This window comes from Misgurnus anguillicaudatus, chromosome 9, assembly GCF_027580225.2.
Source record: "Misgurnus anguillicaudatus chromosome 9, ASM2758022v2, whole genome shotgun sequence".
Classification (NCBI taxonomy): domain Eukaryota; kingdom Metazoa; phylum Chordata; class Actinopteri; order Cypriniformes; family Cobitidae; genus Misgurnus; species Misgurnus anguillicaudatus.
This window is the reverse complement of record NC_073345.2, coordinates 19295092-19316137: the sequence shown is the minus strand read 5'-3', so window position 1 is coordinate 19316137 and position 21046 is coordinate 19295092. Positions and strand designations below refer to the sequence as shown.

Here is a 21046-nt window from a genome sequence, read left to right as displayed (position 1 = left end):
TTTCAAACTATTTACAAGCCAACATTTTTTTTGTTAAAATATTAGCCTTTTGTGTATACATGCGATTCATAGACTTTGCAAATATTATGCAAGCAGCTTCTGAGCAGCAGATAAGCCAGTTCCCCGCTGAAAATGAGGAGGCCATGAGTAAACAATATGAATTAAAGTTATTTAACCCTCTCAGGTTGTGTTCAGAACCCTATAACACCTTTTGTGTTCCCAGTCAAAAACGAGCAGCCCAAAAAAGCTTATAAATCACTTTTTATGCTATATATTTACCCAATATTGGATTTAATATTTTTGGTCAAACTGTTTTCTTTTTTAATTAGGACTAGGTTTTATATTTCTATTTGCACCTGGTTAATCATAGGCCTCATAGCATTAGCAATGCTAATAATTTATCAACCTTTTCTTGTGGAATAGACTCTAAACAGGGCTGGGCCATCTCTGACCCACAATGGGTAAACACTGGACAGAACACGCTGCTGGGCCAAAACTGACCCAATGCTGGGTTGTTTTAACCCAACTGTTGGGTTACTATAATCCATGGTTGCATAACAACAACCCAACATTGGGTCACTCCAACCCAGCATTTGTTCCGCCCAACATTTACCCACCATGGGTAAAAAGCAACCCAGCCCTCTTCAGAGTGTAGAGGAATATTTTGTTAACTTCTCATCTTAAGTGAAATATTATTTAACTTTTACCTTATTTGTTGAACCATGATATTAATAAAAACTATAGTAAGAGCTGAACTGTTGCTTTATTTATCCAATTTGAAAAAAGTGCTAATTTGGAATAACACTATGGAAAAAGTGGGCCGGTCTTGGGCCTGAAACTCCCGGGCTGAAAAGTGGCCCCACTCCGGCCCTGTTTACAGGTTAGGTCTTTCACACTGCACTAAGAGCAGCACGCCAGACCATACATACAGTATGAATAGCAAATTAGTCCCCGCCTTCACTTTTTCAACACCACCTCAGACCATAGATATATATGTAAATAGATGCTACATTCTGCAGTTTAGAGCATTCAAACAGCCCATGTGAGCATCACAGAAGTAGAGCTGAAGCAGTAGTTCTGCAATCTAGAATTCTCAACGGGCCTGAAAATTACAACTCGACCCAGCCTGTGGCTTTTAAAGTACGTACCCGATGTAACCAGACACATCAACATGAATTATCTGCCCGAACCCGACCCGCAGCCTGACACCTTTTAACAATACAAACAAATAAACTTTAAATATATAAATAGGCTATATAAATATGCCTTAAATAAAAATCACAAAATAATAAATAACAAGAACTTAAACATGTACCCAGCACGTTGCACGCAGCAGCCAGACCTTCCGGTGAACAGCAGCGATGATTAATAAATAAAGATTCACTGAGTGGAAAAGATTAAGCCCGAGGTCCGACCCGAGTCTTTTGTTGTATTTTTGACCCGAACCCGCGGGTCCGTTCGGGTTTGTTGGGCCGACCCGACCCGTTGAGAACTCTACTGCAATCGTTTCGTGCCAAGTCTATGCAGCATCTACATTATATCTATGGCTCAAACTACTGATCCACTCATTCAACTGTGATGATGTGATTGGTTAATTGTTTGTGACAGTAAGGTAGTTTTAAAGTCTGTCTTTGGAAAAATCTAATTTTATGGAGAAAATACTCAGCAATAGTGTTGAATGTTGAATTCGCACGTGGTTTGTTTTAAAGGGATAGTTTGGCCAAAAGTGATATTAAACCCATGATTTACTCACCCCGAAGTCGTCCGAGATGCATATGTCCATAATTTTTCAGACGATGACATTTTCAGTTATTTTAGAAAATGTTTTAGATCTTTCAGTTAATCAAATGTGAAGTTATGGGGTCCACGACCTTCAAGTCCAAAAAGTGTGCATCCATTCTTCACAAAATAAATCCAAACGGCTCCACGATGATAAACAAAGTCCTTCTGAGGGTAATCCGCACAGTTTCTTTGTAGAAATATCATTTAAAACTTTATAAACCAAAAAAAGTCGCATCCGGTAATGCCGCCATCTTAGTCGCATCCGCATTCAGGATGAGAGCTTACGCAGCGTACGGAGGTTACTCTGCTGCTGCTCTGTGCCCCCGCCCACCGAATTTGTCATACGTCTCTAAGAAAAGTACGTACACTACGCTGATACTCTCTCCTGAATACAGAGGAGTCTAAAATGAAAGGTAGTTATTTTGGTTTATAAAGTTTTAAATATGGATATTTCTACAACAGCACCGCGCAGATTACCCTCAGAAGGCCTTTATTTATCATCCTGGAGCCGTTTGGATTTATTTTGTGAAGGATGGATGCACATTTTTTGGACTTGAAGGACATGGCCCCCGTAACTTCACATTTAATTAACTGAAAGATCTAAAAAAAATTCTAAAATAAGTGCAAATGTGTTTGTCTGAAAAACGATGGACATATGCATCTCGGACAGATGGGGGTGAGTAAATGATGGGTTTAATATCATTTTTGGCCCAACTATCCCTTTAAAGCATTTTTTAAAATGCTGAACTTCATCTGCTATAGGACACCTCTCTGAATTTGAAAGATATGACTTCATACATTCACTAGAAATCAAAACTTTGTTAGAAGTAATTGCAGATTGGCTCAGAACACTTAAAATGAATTCTGAGTAAAAATCCAGCATCATCTACTCGCAGATGCCACCTGGTTTTCTTAACGCAGTGAAGTTCATGCATTTTTAAGTGTGACCGAAGTGTCCAAATATTTGTGTCCAAGTTATCAGTGTTTGCCCAACATGTGCACACAATATGTAATAAAATCCATTCTGATGTTTTTACATTCGACAACCCACCATAACATCCACAAACTAAAATGCTGCGGGGAGCCGAGGCGCCGACCAAATTCATTTAATAAAGATGAAAATACAATCAATACAGTGAGGAGAAAATTGGAAGTCATTTTCATTAAAGCTTGGAGAGGGGCTCTAGTCATTACTATCAGGCGGTACAGGGCTTGGCCTGCCATCCTATTTGTATTCTTTATCTCACCCCAAGTTCTCTGCAGCCCCTCCATAGTATGTCTCCCCCTTTGCCGTTCTCTCAATAAGACACTTTTTCTAGGTCATTTCTTCTTTTCCATATCAGTCTTTATGCCATGCATATATATTTAACCTCAGATTTACACTGTTCTCAGATTTTCCTCTATATAGAATTCACACAGCGCTCACCATCAAATGTTGTTTGCCGTCCTCAGGTGCCGAGGATCAACTGCTGTTTAGCTCGATCCGTTCCTTTGTTTTAAACGTGTGAAGGTTTTTGTGTTTTTTCCTTTCTGCTGTTTTCAATGGCTGGTAACAAGTTTAAACACAGACACACAAAAACAAAACAACAAGGGAGAACCTTCTCAGAGACTCATGGGAAATAACAAAACTGCAGCAGTGCCATTGAAACTTGTGAGGGGCGAGCGGAATTTAGGGCCTCTTTTATTTTTCCACAGTGGATTTAGCTCATTCTGTTCATCAATGTGGAAGCAGAAAAGGCTGTTGTGTGTCTGGCTCAGGTGTTTAGAGGACAAAAGGAGATAGCTTGTTGTGGCACTTAATTGAAGCAGACGAGAAAATCACAGCCTTTCAGGGGTTTTTGTTGGTGTGCCGAAATATGTTTGGTTAGCCGGCGCCACAAGCCTATTGGTCGAATCTGTTGCCGACCATAACAAGTGCTTTTTTTGATTGAAGAGCCATAACTATTATTAGTTTTAGACAACACATATTGCACATGTTGGCGAGATGACATATTGCGCACAAAAATGACAGTGCTGCCTTAAATGGGCGGTTCCAATCAGAAAATGTCATGTTTACAAGAGTGATGGTCAGATGACTGGTTACACAATTTTATTTCTTTCATTTAGGCCCCAACAGGTGAATTGGGTAAAGGTGGATGACGACGTGCCCTCTCATGCAGTTATCACCGGCTCAGATCTCTTCATCGAGAACTTAAACAAGTCCTACAATGGCACTTACCGATGTCTGGCCTCTAATTCGGTGGGCGAATCGTATGATGACTACATCCTTTATGTGTACGGTAAGTTCAACGTGACCGAGTAGCTTCCCTTCGCTCTTTTCTTCTTTCACCCACTCCACCGCTCCATCTGAGTCATGGGTCAATAACATTGATCTCAATGGCATTTCCTTCAGGACATGTTCTAATCTGACCATTTTCCTCCTGGAATTCACTTGTGATATCGTTTGCCGCGCTAAGCCTGTGGTGAAATTGCTGTCCTCCATTTTCACGACATAACAATGGCCTCAAAGCTATTTAAAAAAAAAGGATTTGTGCCGTAATGAGGATTTAGAAGCCAACAGTAAGGCGAACTTACAAGAGACCATCAGTGCCGTATTGTTTACTTTTTTGTAATTCAGATTCACCCCGAGTAAATTCCGTCAAATTGTCACAGTGATTTAGCTTTGGAGAAACCAAAGTTTTGTTTGTGCGTGTGGGAAACCTTCGCCCAGATCTCTTTAACATTGCATGCTGCCGGTGGGTCGCCACAGAAACTTGGCTTCGCCCCGACGGTGCGTGTTCCAAAAACTTGCCCCAGCACGAAGCGCAAATGCGCCAGTAATTGCGACAGGCTTTTCACACGTTTCTCCCATGAGCAGCTTGGCAGTCATTCCACTAGAAATTCATGACAGTTGAACCAACAGAATACAAGAGAGAGTGACACAACCACGTATGGCGCTCTGAGAGCTCAAATCCCTCCCCTATTAAAAACAGCGGCGAATATAACAGAATCTATCAGGACGTTTGATGGTTTTCATGTTTGATGCCGCTTATAATATCTACAGTAATTCAACCACATATCTTGTGTGACATTAGAATTGCTAATGCAGAACAAGGATGGTGGGGTTGCTGCCGTTTAATCTGGTGTCACGCGTCTCCAAACATCCCTCCCCACCCACAGTCACTTACTGTATACACATTGATGTGCGCTTCAACGCTAAGAAATATTCAACGTACGCTCATATAAACAAGCACCGGCGACATCTGGGTGCTCTATAGTCTTATAATTATTCTCACGCAAGGAAATGGGACGACATCTGCGTATTACAAACACGGTGGCCCTGACACATTCGCAGAGAGCCACGGCATCAGCGTGCCAACGCTCCTCAGACACTTCACATATTAGACGTTCTGTCGAGCCACTGTTCAATTAAACACTTATGCTTTAAAGAGATGTTAATGCAAAAGCAAAATGACTGTTTAGCAAGCTGTTGCTCTAAGGACACGTTTTCATATGTAATGTAAAACGTGGCATATTAGAAGGGTTATTGTGAAGCCATTCATGCATGGCCTTATGCAAACACTGTAATGGTTGTAGACACTTTGAGTGTTTATGTATAAAAAAATGTTTGCTGCAAATCTAGATGCCATACATACTGTACTGTAAGGAAAGTGATGCCTAGATGCATCAACAGCCTCTCAACCGTTGTAATGTCAATGCACAGTTCAATAATAGGGCGTCTTGCACCTTATAAGTGTGAGATGGCATATACTACTGGAGCCGTTTTTATTTACAGTGAAAAGAGGCCAGGGTTCAAATCTGAGTCTTTCATGTTTTTACAGCTTTTTGACAGTTCTGACTTTGTATTGGTTTGACACAATAAAAGAAAACTGAAAGTTATACTAGTTTTGAGTAACATGAGGAAGGGTCATTCAGTTTAAGAAAAAGTTCATTTTCTATCTAAAAAAACGTTTTGTTACTTAAAGGGGCCATGGCATGAAAATCTGCCTTTTTCCATGTTTAAGTGCTATGATTGGGTCCCCAGTGCTTCTATCAACTTAGAAAATGTGAAAAAGATCAACCCAATAAATTCGTTTTGGTAAACCATTCTCTACAAGCACATGAAAAAATAGGTCGTTGAAATTCGTCTCTCCTTATGATGTCATAAGGAGCTCTTATTATAATAATACCACCCCTTAATCTGCACTATACAACCACATCACTCCCATTTAGTGCAGAGAAAAGCACAATTGAGTTTTAATTGCAACAAACCACCATCATTGTGATTAGTGTTTGAATTTCATCAGCTCATTTGCATTTTAAAGGACACACCCAAAACTGCACATTTTTGCACACACCTACAAAGTAGCAATTTTAACATGTTATAATAAATTATTTATATGGTATTTCGAGCTAAAACTTCATATATGTGCTCTGGGGACACCAAAGATTTATTTGACATCTTAAAAAAGTCTTGTGCCATGGCCCCTTTAACCTTCAAATACACAAATAGTACTTTTGGTAGTTGCATTTAAAATGCACTTGCATGCCCAACAATCTGTGCAATCGAAGCGCAAAATCACTTATGGATGAGAGGAAAAGCATTCAGAGCTGATTTCCCATCTTTGCTTTTCCATGGAAGAGCTTGGTGGCCCCTCGATAGACAGCCAGAACAGATGTACTGCAGAGGCAATTTTTCTCTAATGCGTTTGTTCCCCAACTGTTGTGAAGCTAAGTGATGGAGAACACTTGGAGGGTGGCTGGCACTAAACTGGTTATGGGGAAAAAATACATTCCCTGAGACACTTTTCCAGAGCCCCCATCCCAGCATGCCCCTGCGGGGGAATGAGATCTAACACACCGCCCGGTAACAAGTTTACAGAGCGCCTCTAACCTAATAAAGACTACCTTTGCCTTCACAGGGCTGGCCTTTAATATCGCGCGCTCCTCCTCTGCCTGTCACCCTCGCTCTCGTTTCCTCTCCGTAACAATTCCTCCATGTTTAGAGGGCTTTCCTCTGGTATCTCGCAGCCGCTCGCCAGGAATCGATCACGGTGATACGTTTCCTTTAACTGTGCTTAGCCCACAATGTTGCACATCTCACGGTGGATCAAATTTCACGGTTCCCACAGTAATGAAAGCATCATGTAATTACACTGTTGTGAAATGTCATGGAAATAAATCAAATCTTAAGTAATCAAATTTTTGTAATGAATATTTTTACAAAGCAGAACTTCATTGCTTATTACACCTTTAAAAAATAAAAGTGCTTGAAGGGTTCTTCATGACAAAGGTTCTTTATGGAACCATTTAGCAGCAAATGGCATGACAATAAAACACCAAAAGTTCAAAATTGTGGGAACCCTAAAATTTGTTGCACGTGTGGAGAGCATAAAGCACATAAAACTGTAAGTATAGAGAGCTGATTGCCAAACTTAAAGTGTTAAATGTCTCTGAGGGAATCCTCTCTGTGGTTCTGTCTGTGACAAGCATGAACAGATATTTGTTTTAGTCTGAATTCTCAACTGATGTGGGTTCAGCCCAGCTTGCATGCAGACCACAAATTGCAGAATGATTGATAAACAGCCTTATTTTATGACAAGCTTCAGAGTGTCTGAGTCAACTAATTGTGCTGTATATCCCACAACATGTGTAACAGTAGAGGTGAAACAGCTGGAAAAACAGCAGTCATTCTAGCAGTGCATGTAACTCAGGAAAATTCAGACTCGGTCCACTGATCTCAACATATGTAGGGAGGAAAAAAAACAAGATGTGCAGTGTTGCCACAGATTTCACCAATTGTGTTCCTATGTTATAATAATGAAGCAGTAAATCACGTCTCCTTCCACACTCTCTCTTAATTTTAAAGACCTTGCTCACTTTCATTCAATATGCCCCATCAATGTTTTCTCTGAAACTTGTTTTGGTGACACAAACATTTTAAAGTCAGATTTCTCGGATAAATGTGGCTGCTGTCAGATGTGGCTGTTCAAACCTGCCGTTCAGGAATTCAGTCGGCTGTGAATTCAGACATGCAAATGTGTCATATTAGAGCGTAGAGGCAATGTTAAACCTTCCCGAAAGGATGTCTTAAGATGAAAGAATGCTTTTAAGCAAGAACTAGAGCATTCAAGTTTTTGTTTTTTATGTTTAACATTTTTAACACACGAGTTTAAAAAAAATGCGTTACTCCCTAAGAATTCACTGTAAAACCAAACAGTAAAACTAACTTATAATAGAAAGTACCTGGTACTCAAAATGTGCCAAAAAGTTTAGCTAACTATTATTTTTGAGTTTATTCAACATCTATCATAGATTTAAGTTAACAGTAAATATTTTTTTGAGTTTTTACAACTACACCAAAGCCTAGTGGCGGTTTTTACCAAAAAGTGACGTCATCATTGAAAAGGCACTTTTTTTCCTTTGAAAAGGAATTTGCTCTTGGATGCAAATAATTACCAACTTTTGGTGGTTGTGATAAGTTCAATTTGTCAGGTAAGCTACTGTAAGAAAGAGTCTGTCACTGCAAATTTACTTCATTTTAAAGTTAAATCAACACCATTGGTTAAGGAGGTTCAGTTCCCAGCATGCTTTGCATGAGCCCACAAAACGAGAGCATTTTTTGAAATTAAGTGATATTTTATGTGGTTTTTAGTAAACAAAAAGACTCAGTAGTGTTAAACATTTATTTATGTTGGAGATTTAGAAAAGTTTACTATTTTTTCAGTTTTGTGCTTACCATTGTTCTGAAGTGTAGTGCCTGTGCTTAGGCTTTAGGTCAATAATGTGTTGCTTTATCATATAAACAATATCTATGTGAAAGTCAGCACTGAGCTCAGCCTCAACACACTTTCACTGGTATCAAATTTTCATGAGTCACATGATATGTTTCTGTGATTTGTGAAAAAATTAAATGGTAGTTAGTTTACTTGAATATTTTGAGTACTCTGAAATAAAACTGGGTTTTACAGTGTTCTGTTAAGTTGTAAAATGTAGATATTTGAGATCAGGAAACTTAAGAAAAACAAGGCAATCAGTTGCCACAAAATATTTAAGTAAAACTACTTCTACAATTTAAGTTACATAAATTATATCATTTAATTTATAAAAGACTTTATCTAAGTTTAGATAAATACATTTTTTTGATTTGAATTGAAGTTGTCAGTACTCAAAACTTTTAAGTTGGCAAACTTAGAAAAATAGCGGCAACAGTTGCCTCAATTTTTTTGAGTTAGTAGAACTTATCCGGGTTTACAGTGTTCCTGTAGTTTACTTTAGTTGATAGAGTAACATAGTATACTCTCAAAGTGGCTGTCACTGGGGTGCTATCCTTTAAAAAAATACCTAGGGGAGCACTTACACAATCCAAACTGTGGTTCGGTTATTCGTGCCCTGGCCGGCTTGCAGAGGTGGGCTCGAGCGCGGGTCACTTGGGCCCAGGCACGGAACCAAAGTGTGTTTCAAAAAGAGAGACGTAATTGCCCGACCACTCACTTATATCTGCCTTCGTAAAAACCTTCTGATGCGTGCAGCGGGGTTACGTTGCTCACGCGACAAATCAACTCAATATGATGCATCTGAGAGCAGAATAAAACGACGCAGAATAAAAAACACAGACTTCATATCACGATGGGCTCCAGTGTTAAGAGAGCGTGTTACTTCCTGTTTTTTTTTTTAAAACAATCGCATTCTAATGACGAAAGTGCGCCCCGGCTCGGATGGCACAGTGCAAGGGCGTGCTTCTGGATGAGTTGGGAGGGGGGACAATCGCGCTGGGGCACAGTTTGGTTGGGTTACCCTTAGTGTGAGTGTCCCCTTAAGGGTGCAAATAATCATGCTTTTCCATTGCATAGTACCCCACGGATTGTTTTGGGTTGGGTCAGCTTACTTTTGGGGGCTTTTCCACTGGTGCAGTACGTAGTACCTGATACTTTTTTAGTACCACCTTGGTTGGGGTTTCAAGCGACCAGAGCTGATACCAAAATGTGACGCGAAAACACTGTAGATCACGGATTGGTCTGAAAGAATCGTCAGTACCAGCGTCATCGCTATAATGTAAAAGATTAGCTTTATCTTTATGCTAGCTTGCTCTGTCTCGAGTAAACCTGTTGTCATCTGTGCTTTGCTGTAAGTTCCCAAACTCCCTTTTAGCGATGAAAAACATCCACAGGTTGATAATCAGGAACACCATAACAGTTTTTTTCCAGACTTGCAGTTTGTGGCGGCACATTTGCGAGGCGCATGTCCGCATATATGCTTAAATGCATCCAATGTCAGATGTGCATGACTCATTGTTATTTTACTCTATTCCCTTAACTTTCTCATCCCTGATTCTCTAAAGAGAAATCTAGGAACGCATGCAAATTGACTATACACTACAGTAAAGCAAATGTGAACTCTCCCTTCTTAAAACAAACAGTATTTAAAGTCATATGCTTCGACATGTTTTCTGCCTCTGGAAAGCCCAGTGATCCCAACAGGTAGTTTTTCCCAGGTTAGTTCTCAGTGTGTGTTTCCACAGTGTCACCAAGCCACAAAGTAGCATAAGCACACTTATCAATATTTGGGATAAACTCCCTCTGCTCTCCTTGCTAGTTTTGCTACTGCAAGCAAAAGTCTACTGGAACAAACAAGCAAAGCTGCTTGATAACATAAGGTTGCTGATGGGCGAATCAACAGCCCTGAGCCCCAATTGCTAATCACTTTCACCCTTGTGTTTTCCCATTCCACGTTGTTCCTGAATTACTGTCATCCGTCATGAATCCAGCACATGCCATGAAATACCACGGCGTTATTCATCTGCTTTAGTCTGCGTATGTACCTTGCGCTCCTTCCACACCTCCTAAAGTCTCTGGAGACACCCTGTGTTTCATATGGGAGAGGCATTGTTTTAACAAGTGCAAGAGAGGTGGTTAAACAGCATCTGTGTGTCTGGGGAATTGGCGTAAGCGGATGTGTTTTGCGGTGGCTCGGGTTTAATGAGCCTGGTACACACATACACGCCCCAGCTCGTTGCCACGATTCATAATGTGCTTTGATAAACACACGCTGAGATGACATGGCAGGTATGCGCTATGAAAGTCAATAAGCTCCGATGCCACGATACACAGCGCCATCTCTTAACATCCTGAGAAGACATCATCTAAAAACAGGCTGTTTGGAAAATGCAGCGAGCTATAGATCCGTTTAGCCTGCCAAGTTTTTAATGAGCTATTGACACCGGTGATCTCAAACATCTGCTGGGCATTCACAGATCATAACGGAGTGGAGCCAATAAAGGTGCCCCTCTACTGAGATGCACCGCAACAGAGCATCACCGATCACATGGCAAATGGGGTTTCTTCTGCTTTTTATTAAACCATTAATGTATCCACTGGTTCATACGGCATTGAGCTTCCAGGGCTCAGCACACATTATTTAATGCAAATGTAGTCTATAGTGGATATCGATCAAATGCACCGCTGCTGCTTGTAAAAGGAGCTCTGTAGCCTGTTAGGCTGTATTTGCTATGCTTGACTGCTCGCTGACTTTTCGTGGTCAGCCGTTTCCTTTTCTGCGGGAAGAAAGCGCTTAGGCCATAAGATATTAAGGAAGGCCAAGCGTATCACGATATTGGGATATTTAGCCTCGTTACACTCGCACGGATTCTATTGCACATGAATGTATTTAAAGGCCTACTTTCTAATCCGCATAAGCTAGCAGGTCCATTCTGTTCTCTTACGTAAGAGCACAGACGCTTCTTCATCTCTGGCAAGAGAAATCAACATGGCTCTGCACTTTTGGAAGATGACTGTGGGATTTTTTCATCTAGCCGCGATTGCCTCGTGAATCACTGTAGTTTTAGACAGGTTACAACTTACCTCTGACATGCTGTGATCCATTAAGGTGTTTTATTGGCATGCCAAACATACAAATCTTCGAAAGTACCTTTTCCGTCAGAAAATGCAGTAAAGGAGTTATATATCCCCTCCTGTCTCTTAAAGATGGCCTGTGTGAAAGAAGTATAATATTTTATTAGTTCCTAGGATCCGAATTTAAGGGCTTTGGATGTGGCTTTAATGTTGCGTTAGTTTGAAAAACATGATCACGAGTAAGAGAAACCTGATGAACTGCCTGCCATTTTTTGGTATTGAAAATGTATGAGTTTGGTTCCAAAATGCGCTAAACGCCTTTTTTAAATGAGTTACCGCCAAAATCAGTATTGTATCACGCCAGTATTAAAAAGTAAATTCTTAATTTTACGCAAATACAATATACGCTGTGTTATTCTGTCATTTTTCTCCCTTTTTCCCCAAATCGCGATATACGCCAGTCCTCCTTCTCTGCAGAATGCAATAAATCCGCTCAACAAATCACAGCGCACCATTCCACACATTGTAAACAATAATGTCTGTGATTTGAATACACACATAATCGTAGTTTCGCTCATCTACCTTGTACTTCGTGATCAACAAACAAACAAAAACAAAATAATACTTTTATATAATAAAGACATTGATAAAAAAAGTTGCCGAAAAGGTTGAGCGATGACGTCCCAAGTATAACATCAGCAATGACAGTGTTCCTAATATGACAAATACGTTTTTTGATTAATGCCATTAATGTTTATTTTTTTAATCAGTGTATACCACTAGTCAACTAAATGAATATAACATGGCAAAGATGAATGCACATTTATATATTGATTCAATAGATTTATAGGATTTAAAAAAACAGCATTTTGTGGAAAAATAATCAGTTTTTGTAATACATTTTTGAAAATCTAATTATGGATTAGATTTTTTTATGTTTTCATAACCTAAAGATGCTATGTGAAAGTTTGTCACTTTCTTGGTATATGCCAACATTAATAGTAACATCATAATACTCTGCCCATCCAAAAAAAAGAAAACAAAATATAATTGGACCACCTTTGGCTTTGATTATGGCATGCATTTGCAGTGGTTTCAATAACCTTCTCCAATGTCTCAACATTTATTCCTATCTAGAGTTGCACTCATTTTTGGCCAAGATCTTGCACTGATTGGAAAGTCATAGCGCTGCACAAAGTCTTCTCCAGCACATCCCAAAGATTCCCAATGGGTTTAGGTCTGGACTCCAATCCATGTGTGAAAATGATGTCTCATGTTCCCTGAACCATTCTTTCACAATTTGAGCCTGATGAATCCTGGCATTGTCATTTCAGAATTTGTCCATGCCTTCAAGGAAGAAAAAACCCATTGATGGAATAACCTGGTCGTTCAATATATTTAGGTAGTCAGCTGAGCTTATTCTTTGGACACATTGGGAGGTTTCCGGGACAGGGATTAGCTTAATTCAGGACTATGTGTCAGTTTAATTAGGAAATATATAGTTTTAACAAACATGCCTTACTAAAAACATTACCTGTGTGCATTTTGAAGCAAAACAAAGGGCACTGATGTATTTTAAGATATGTAAGTGCAAGTTGTTTGGACAGCTCTTAAAAATCTCTTTAGTCTAGGACTAGTCTAATCCCGGTCCGGGAAACCGCCGCATTATATTGCTGAACTTAGTCCTGACCAAAAGCAGAAGCCAGGGAGGCTTTACCTAGTTGCTTAGTTAAATCCAGGTGGTGACTTTTTTTGGATGGCCAGTGTATTTTCATTGAGAAAATCTAAGGGGATAGTTCACCCAAAAATAAACATGTGTCCCTCATATTGTTCTAAATCTGTACGAGTTTCTTTATTCTGTTGAACACAAAATAATGTATTTCGATAAATGATGGTAAGCACACGGTTCATAATACCCATTAACTTCCATATCATTTGTGTTTTCTACTATAGAAGTCAATAATTGCCGTCAAGTGTTTTCTTTTTTATATGATACACATTTTTTAGCTGCTAGGTGAACGTTTAAAGCAATATATACAATAGTTCAACAAAAATTGTGTAAATGCTTTATGCTGCGTTTACACTAGCCACGGTAGAGGCGTATAGCGCGGATGATTTCAATGTTAAGTCATTGTGAAGAAGCGTTAACACGCGTCTGGAGGTCTCGCGGCGCGAATGAGGCGTTTAGTGAGGTAGACGCGATACCGCCTCATCCACGCGTCTAGTTAGCGTGAATGGTGCTAATTGAGCATTGGCGCGGGAAATGCTTGAGTTAAAAAATTAGAACTTTGGCGGAAAAACACGCTGCGTTAACCAATCAGGAGCATGCTCTAGTAGTGACGTGATTACAGGAAGCGAGCGGAGTCGCAGAAGCCCCTCCCATGACGCGAATTTCCGCGTGAATGTCTCGATGACAAGAATTTCACATGCGGATGAAGCGAGTAAACTCAAAATGTTCAAGTGGCAAACTAGACATGGTAGACGCGAATTTGACACCTCAAACGCGGCTGGTGTGAACCCACAGTTACAGTAAATACCTTGGACAAATACTTGGACCTTAACTCTTTCCCTGCCATTGACAAGTTAACTCGTCAATTAAGAGAAAACGCTTCCCTGCAACTAATGAGTTTTTCCGGCAATCCATATTTCTATTATCCACCATTTGGTGCTCTTACACATCTTATACAACCCGGAAGCAACCCTTTAGGTCAAACAGTTCAAACTCCGTGTATGTTTGTATAATCGCTTTGAATCTGATCTCTATCAAAAGTCCTTTACAAAAACGCAATTATCTCAGCTTTTTGCTTAAAATTAGGTATTTTTGAGAGGTGATAAAAAGAGAACAAATGAAGGTAGGATGAAACATTTTGTTTAAAGGCAGAGGGTCTGTACTTTCATTTGATGTATGTTCATATATTTAAAGATGAACATTTTCTGTAAGGCATTCAACTTTTGTGAAAATCATAAAAAATGCAGGCGCTGGCTGGCAACTTTAAACATAAAAACGCTTGCTGGGAAAGAGATAATTATTATTTGGCAGAAATTTGCCCCTTTTTCCTCTACATTTCAAATAGACCTGTAGTCTAAAGGATGTACATGCACGTAAGATTGTGTGTTCTGTAGTCCTTTTTTTTATAGCGTAAAGGAAGAACTTCCAGTGTTAGTGTGCGACGTGACATGCAATACATAGCTGCCATTTTCTGAATGATCCCAGTGCATCAGCTGAGGAGATGGAGACTGCTCTCTCTCTCTTTCTCTCTCTCTCTCTCTCTCTCTCTCTCTCTCTCTCTCTCTCTCTCTCTCTCTCTCTCTCTGCTTTATTCTGCTGGATGTTTATCATTAGAGAGTGGAAGTGTTTTTGGGCTCCCACCGAGCTCTTTTGATGGAGCGCAGACAACAAAGCGAGAATGGGAGAGAGTTGGCCAATTTCCCCCACCACAGATGTTAACACAGTGGTATCTGTCTGGACGCGGCGGGCAAACAGTGGCGCAGGGCGCGTCACTTTTCACGCCTGTTATCTCAGCGAGAATCATCGCTCACCCCCATACACCCTCCTTTGCCATTCTACTCATTTCATTAATGTTTGCTTGTTTGTCTTTCCGTGCAAAATCCTGATCACCCCGAGCGCAGAACTGGCCAATGCTCATGCTGGGTTAACTCGCCAACATCAAACATGCTAAGCCTGTCACCGCCAGCTCTGTCCCTTCTTCCTGTCAATATACTGCACCCAGCACTCCACACAGCCAATTGCTAAATCAGACACAACATTAGTAGATAGTATGGAAAGAAAATGGCTAATGAGATGTGACGATGCAAAAATATCCTGAGATATGGGAGGATGTATAGCATGGACCGCTTGAGTGTTTCATCCCTGTGGTAATGTAGGAAGAAATGTGGGACTGGGGCTAGTTGTCACACTTCATGCCAGTGAACATTTCTCAGTATGGGGTTATTTTGGAATGTAAATTTTCTCCCAAATGTCGAAATCATATAAAAGATATGAATTTTTTTTTGTTATTGCCCAAAAATGCAGTTAATTTAATGCAGGTTAGGAAAAATCACTGCTTATAAATCTTATAATCTAATTAGGAGCATCAATTACATTGATTTTAATTATTTGGCATGACCTTACTCAGTCAATATTAAAGATATATTTTTACAGATGATTTTATGTAAAAAAAACTATAAATCACAAGTTTTTTGAAGCTGGTTTCTGAAGCCAACATGCAAAACCACTGCTGGATCGAAATCTCATACAGTAGTTATTAAGATATCAGCCTGTTCCCATTGTGACAACTACTCTCTAATCTTCCTAGTTATAATCCATCATTTTCATCTGCATTTTGTGTTTCACCATTTCTAAACATTCCCGCATGTCCTCGTCTCATTTTTATATTCTTTTCCTTTTTATTGTGGTTAAATGATATTTTATTATCTTTTCCAAACACAGATACACAAAATCAGCGGTAAATGTTTACACTTGGCACATACAAGAATATGTTATGACAGCACTACAGCCACAATTAACTTGTATAATGACCTCACAGGAGAGCGGTATTTCCTTTAATAGCATTTGCTTGATAATTCACATACTGTTAAGAGACTCGTTTACCATCTGTGGAGGAAAGCTACACACACAACGCAGCACACACAAATCTGTCTCTCATTATTGTTGATTTGATCACGTTTGGTTTCGTTTTCTCCTGATTTTCCCGTATGTCATGTTTTTTTGTGTTGTGTTTTTTCATCTAGATGCCCTTACCACAACCCTTAAACCCACAACCACCACCACTACCATCTCTGCCACAACCTTCCCTTCAGACATCATACAAGGTATGGTATGACCTCCATCCACCTGCCCAACCCATGTGTGTGTGTGTGAGAGAGAGAGTGTGTGTGTGTGTGCGTGCGTGCATGTGTGTGTGTGTGTGTGTGTGTGTGTGTGTGTGTGTGTGTGTGTGTGTGTGTGTGTGTGTGTGTGTGTGTGTGTGTGTGTGTGTGTGTGTGTGTGTGTGTATGAGAGACAAATAGAGGCCGCCAGCAGCCAGCCAAGCCTGATAAGATTCTCTTGCTGATTATAAGAGGACCGTCTCCCTTGTGAGCGCGAGCCAGGCCTGGGCTCACAGTGCCACATGTCAGAACTGGCTCCCTTCACAATTCTCTCAAATTTTACTGCGGTTGTTCTCTCCTTTAGTGGTGTAATCTTATCAGGATCTGGAGCTGTATCCAAGCCTGTCTGGTGCAGGGATTACAGAGCCCCCTTTATGTTTCCTGTGGGTTGACAATGACGACTGAGTCTTTGTAGCCAGGAGGAACTGGGATCAAGCTCGTTCATGTTTGTCATTTGTGAATGAGCAGAATATATCCGACTATTCAGCTATAATGATGCTAAAAAGGAATATTTATGTTTCTATCATTATATCAATTATCGCAACAAAGCTGCACCCGCGCTATTCATTTGTCCATGTATTTAGATTCTGTAATCGAGTCTTGTAGCCAGATAGGTAATGTATTGTGAACAAGAGTGCTGTCGCTGCATTATAGAGTATTGTATCTCGCAAGTCGTGCTTATATTCAGTACAACAGCACACTCTGACTGATTTTTATTAAACAAGTCAATATTAAATTACTTTATTAGGCTAAATTAGTAATGTTTATTTGTATAAAATACAATTTCTATGAAGTGTGACAATGCTTTTATACAGCTTTTTAAAAGGGTAATTTTTAATGCAGTTTGGGATCAAAAAGGGACCATCCCAGAATTTTTTTTTTTTTTTTTAGATTTTTAGAGATAAAAATTGCCATGTTTATATATACAATTTATACAAAACATACAATGTATATATAAATAGAAAAGGATCAAGTTTTGTGTGTTGCCAAGAGTGTGTGAGTGAAGTTGACACCAAGAGGACAACACCATCAGATTTTTTTTTTCAAAATACTGTATGTACCTAATGGCACAAATTAGGACCTTTTTAAAGGCTATACTGCCCTCCAGCTGAGGTACATATGTTGATCATTTTAGTGTTATTATGTTTTTAAATACAGTTCTGTAAAACGTCATCTCATGTCTTTGCTAAAAAACACTTTAAATAGGCATATCCTTGTTAAAGGTGCCGTAGTATGTAACACTGTATTTACCTAGATGAATAATAAGACTTCCGTACTTGGTAATGACATGACCCTCAAACACTATTCCCAGCAAGCAATTTGGGCTAAAACCAGGTTAAATTTGGGCTGTCATTGAAAGTTTGTTGGAATATCATACATCTTCAAGTTATTTTGGCAAAAATGGCATGTAACCAAATTCAAGGTTATTTAGGGTAAAAGTGGGTTACTCATACCTGGTCTATAGTTAGCCATCATTTCAACGTGTTGGTTTTTGCTTGCTAGGTTGTTTCCTCCTTCTTATGTAAACCTTGTGCATGCAAAAGGCCGATGGAAAACCAGTCATGTTACAGTCGTGATGTACGCCACAACATCTAAAACAAAGTTTTGACTGCTACAATGTTGTTACAGTGCTAAAAACTGCTGAGTTAGCATTATATGCTAGTTTATGCTATATGCTAGCGTTTAGGCTGCAGTTCTACTATAAACGTTACAGTTATATTTCGCGTGTCCATACTGAAAAAACACAAACTCACCACTCTGAATGATCCATTACCAATATCTGAATACTTTATTTTCCTCAAAATCTGTATCTTCATCTGATATAGGCTCAAACATAAGGTCTGTTTGCACACACACAGAGCTACTGAAATGAGCCGCACTGAGAAACAGCCAATCAGAGCAGAGCTCAACATTATTCCTGACTCTTTTAAATACGCAGCCATGTATCAGAGAAAATGTAACATATAATATCAATGCATTCTTTGGCACCTTTAAAAAGTCATGTGTTTCAGATGTAACAGATCAAGGCCACAGACCACATAAAAAATGTTGTCACATTGTAGTCACTGCAATTTGCTTCAGCATGTTTTGTGCCGGGTTCATTTAAACCCCAGCTTATTTTATAATTGAGTAAACTCTCATTGCAGGGCCAGCTCTGTTGCCGTACGATATGAATGCCCCTGCGATACTGACCACACCAAGCTCATTAGCTACTCTAATCCACTCTACTCACCCTAAAAAGCACACAAAAGCTAATACGGCCCCTGATGATGGAAAGCTAAATCAATGTTGCTGCTGGTTTCAATCTCTAAAAGAGACCCTGATGTAATTTGCTGCCTGTAATGATTGTGATATTGAAGCAACCGATTTAGATCGTTTCTCGCTCTGTTTTTCTCCTTCCTCAAGGCAATACTTTATATTACAGTGAAAACAGCTCAGATTGGTGGAGGCGCAGCCCTGTGTTTTGTTGTGTACGCAGGAAACAGGCTGCCAGCTACACGGGCAATCAAAATTTTGGACTGACTCGCGCAGATGATTTGAGCGAATCTAGAAATGGCTGAAAAATGAATTGCCCGTGATTAGGTGGCATGATTGTATTTAATGAAAGAACCGATGACGCATATTAATGAGACACGCCTTCTTTTTTCATTAAGAAGGTGAATGAATCTTGTTAACATTGCTGCCTGCTGCACACATTAAAAGCCTCTAGAGGTCCAACTCGCAGGCGTTGCTTTGGATAAACGGCTCTTATAGAAAGAATATAATTCAATTCCGGTCATATTGCTTTGTTTGTATGAAATTACCGTAGCAAATCCTCGCTTTTTCCCCATCCAGGGCCACATAAACCAATAGCTGTGCTATATCAAGCACCTTTGTATTACTTTTCCCTTAAAGCGCATCCTATTATTCGCATGTATTTCAATCGAAAAAACAGCTCCTGAGCAGCCACATTGCCCCCTCCTCCTGTTGATTTCATTTATCCTTTGGGTGGATGTGTATAGTTTGGGAACACCACATGAATTTATCAGTCCACAGAGGTGGAGGCCACTTAGAAATTTAATACATTTTTGATAAACTGGCTATAAGAGAAATGGAATGGGCTATACTGCACTTTTAAAAAATCTATTAAAGCCCTAACGCAAGGCTAAAGTGCTCTACAGCTTCAGGAGGTGACATTTAGAGATGACTAAATTGCCATTTACACCGAAAAATAAATGGCTAAATGGAGGGGCCTTGCTTACCACAGTACGCAATGGGGACAGATGTCATTCATTTCTATTTGTATTGCATTTATTCTCCACTAAACACAGCTCAGAAATGGATGTTTATTGATATTTCTTAGGGCTTTTTTTACCCACAAAGCTTTTGCAAATTTGATCAAAGATGAGCCATCTCTCTCTCTCTCTCTTTCTCTCCTCGCTCTCTCTTTCTCTGACAACATTATCTGTCCTCAATCTCTCTTTCTTGTTTTTCATTTCTCATCTTTCCTTGCAAACATTTGCTCAATCTTTCTTTCTGCCTTTCTGTTTATTTATAAATCTACCTAAAGGAAGGTGTGAATGTATGTTTTTTTCCCAGACCATTGCTTACTTTGTGGTCTAACCAAATACTTATTTCTAAATTATTATTATTATTAACTTATTACTGCTCAATATGTGTAACTCAGAAGTGAATCTCTCTCTACCTCACAGTCATTAAATTTCGTTTACAGTCTCTCTTTCCTTGGCTTTCTATTTGAGGTAAAGAGGAGAAACAGACCTGTAACATCAGCAGTTTTAGATAAATGTGAAGAACATTTGGTCACATTTTAGTGTTTGTGTTACAGTATTAAAAGTTTTTTTCACTACAAAAAATGTAGTATTAATATAATAAAAAATACACCATTTATGCCATTAAAGTATGTACTCTTTTTGTCCTTAAAGGGACACTCCGCTTTTTTTGAAAATATGCTAATTTTCCAGCTCACCTAGAGTTAAACATTTGATTTTTACCGTTTTGGAATCCATTCAGCCCAGTGTTGTTTTTGGCAGCCCATTTAGTTTTAGTCTTAGTCTTTTGGACGAAAATGCTTTTTAGTTTTAGTCACATTTTAGTCACTTATAAACTTTTAGTCAAGTTTTAGTCGACGAAAACACAAAAAGGTTTTAGTCAAGTTTTAGTCGATTAAAATGCAAAAAGGTTTTAGTCAAGTTTAAGTAAATTTTAGTAAAAAAGTAGTCTTTAACAAATTAATTTAGGTTAAAAAGTATTGGAAATGGGCTTAGGTTTGACAAGTAGAGACATGTAAAACCTTATGCTTACCATGAAATGTGTCATAAGGCAATTGTCGAGTAAAATTGAATGTATATGATATGTTAACAGCGTGACTTGTTAGTTACCTTTTAAAAAATATTAGCGTGATGAGTCTTCAGGTGCCGCTTAAGGTTGGTGGTATTCTTCCCATCTAGTTTGTGGCCACATTTACCGTCGTCTCTCAATATGCATTCTGTTTTTCTTTCTGATGGATTATACTGAAAATATATCCATAAATCATCTTGTTGTTT

At 39.3% G+C, this 21046-nt stretch overlaps 1 protein-coding gene across 4 annotated transcripts in view; it reads left to right on the top strand.

The window, feature by feature from the left end:
• The window catches only part of cadm1a (cell adhesion molecule 1a), a 342552-nt gene that overhangs the window by 285573 nt on the left and 35933 nt on the right, over nt 1–21046 (top strand). For 3 of the 4 annotated variants that reach the window (XM_055180572.2, XM_055180573.2, XM_055180571.2), the window contains 2 exons: nt 3889–4061; nt 16365–16445. In XM_055180572.2, coding sequence (XP_055036547.2) covers nt 3889–4061; nt 16365–16445 — 254 coding nt within the window. The remainder of the gene's footprint in view (nt 1–3888; nt 4062–16364; nt 16446–21046) is intronic. The other variant, XM_055180574.2, reaches the window with a different exon arrangement.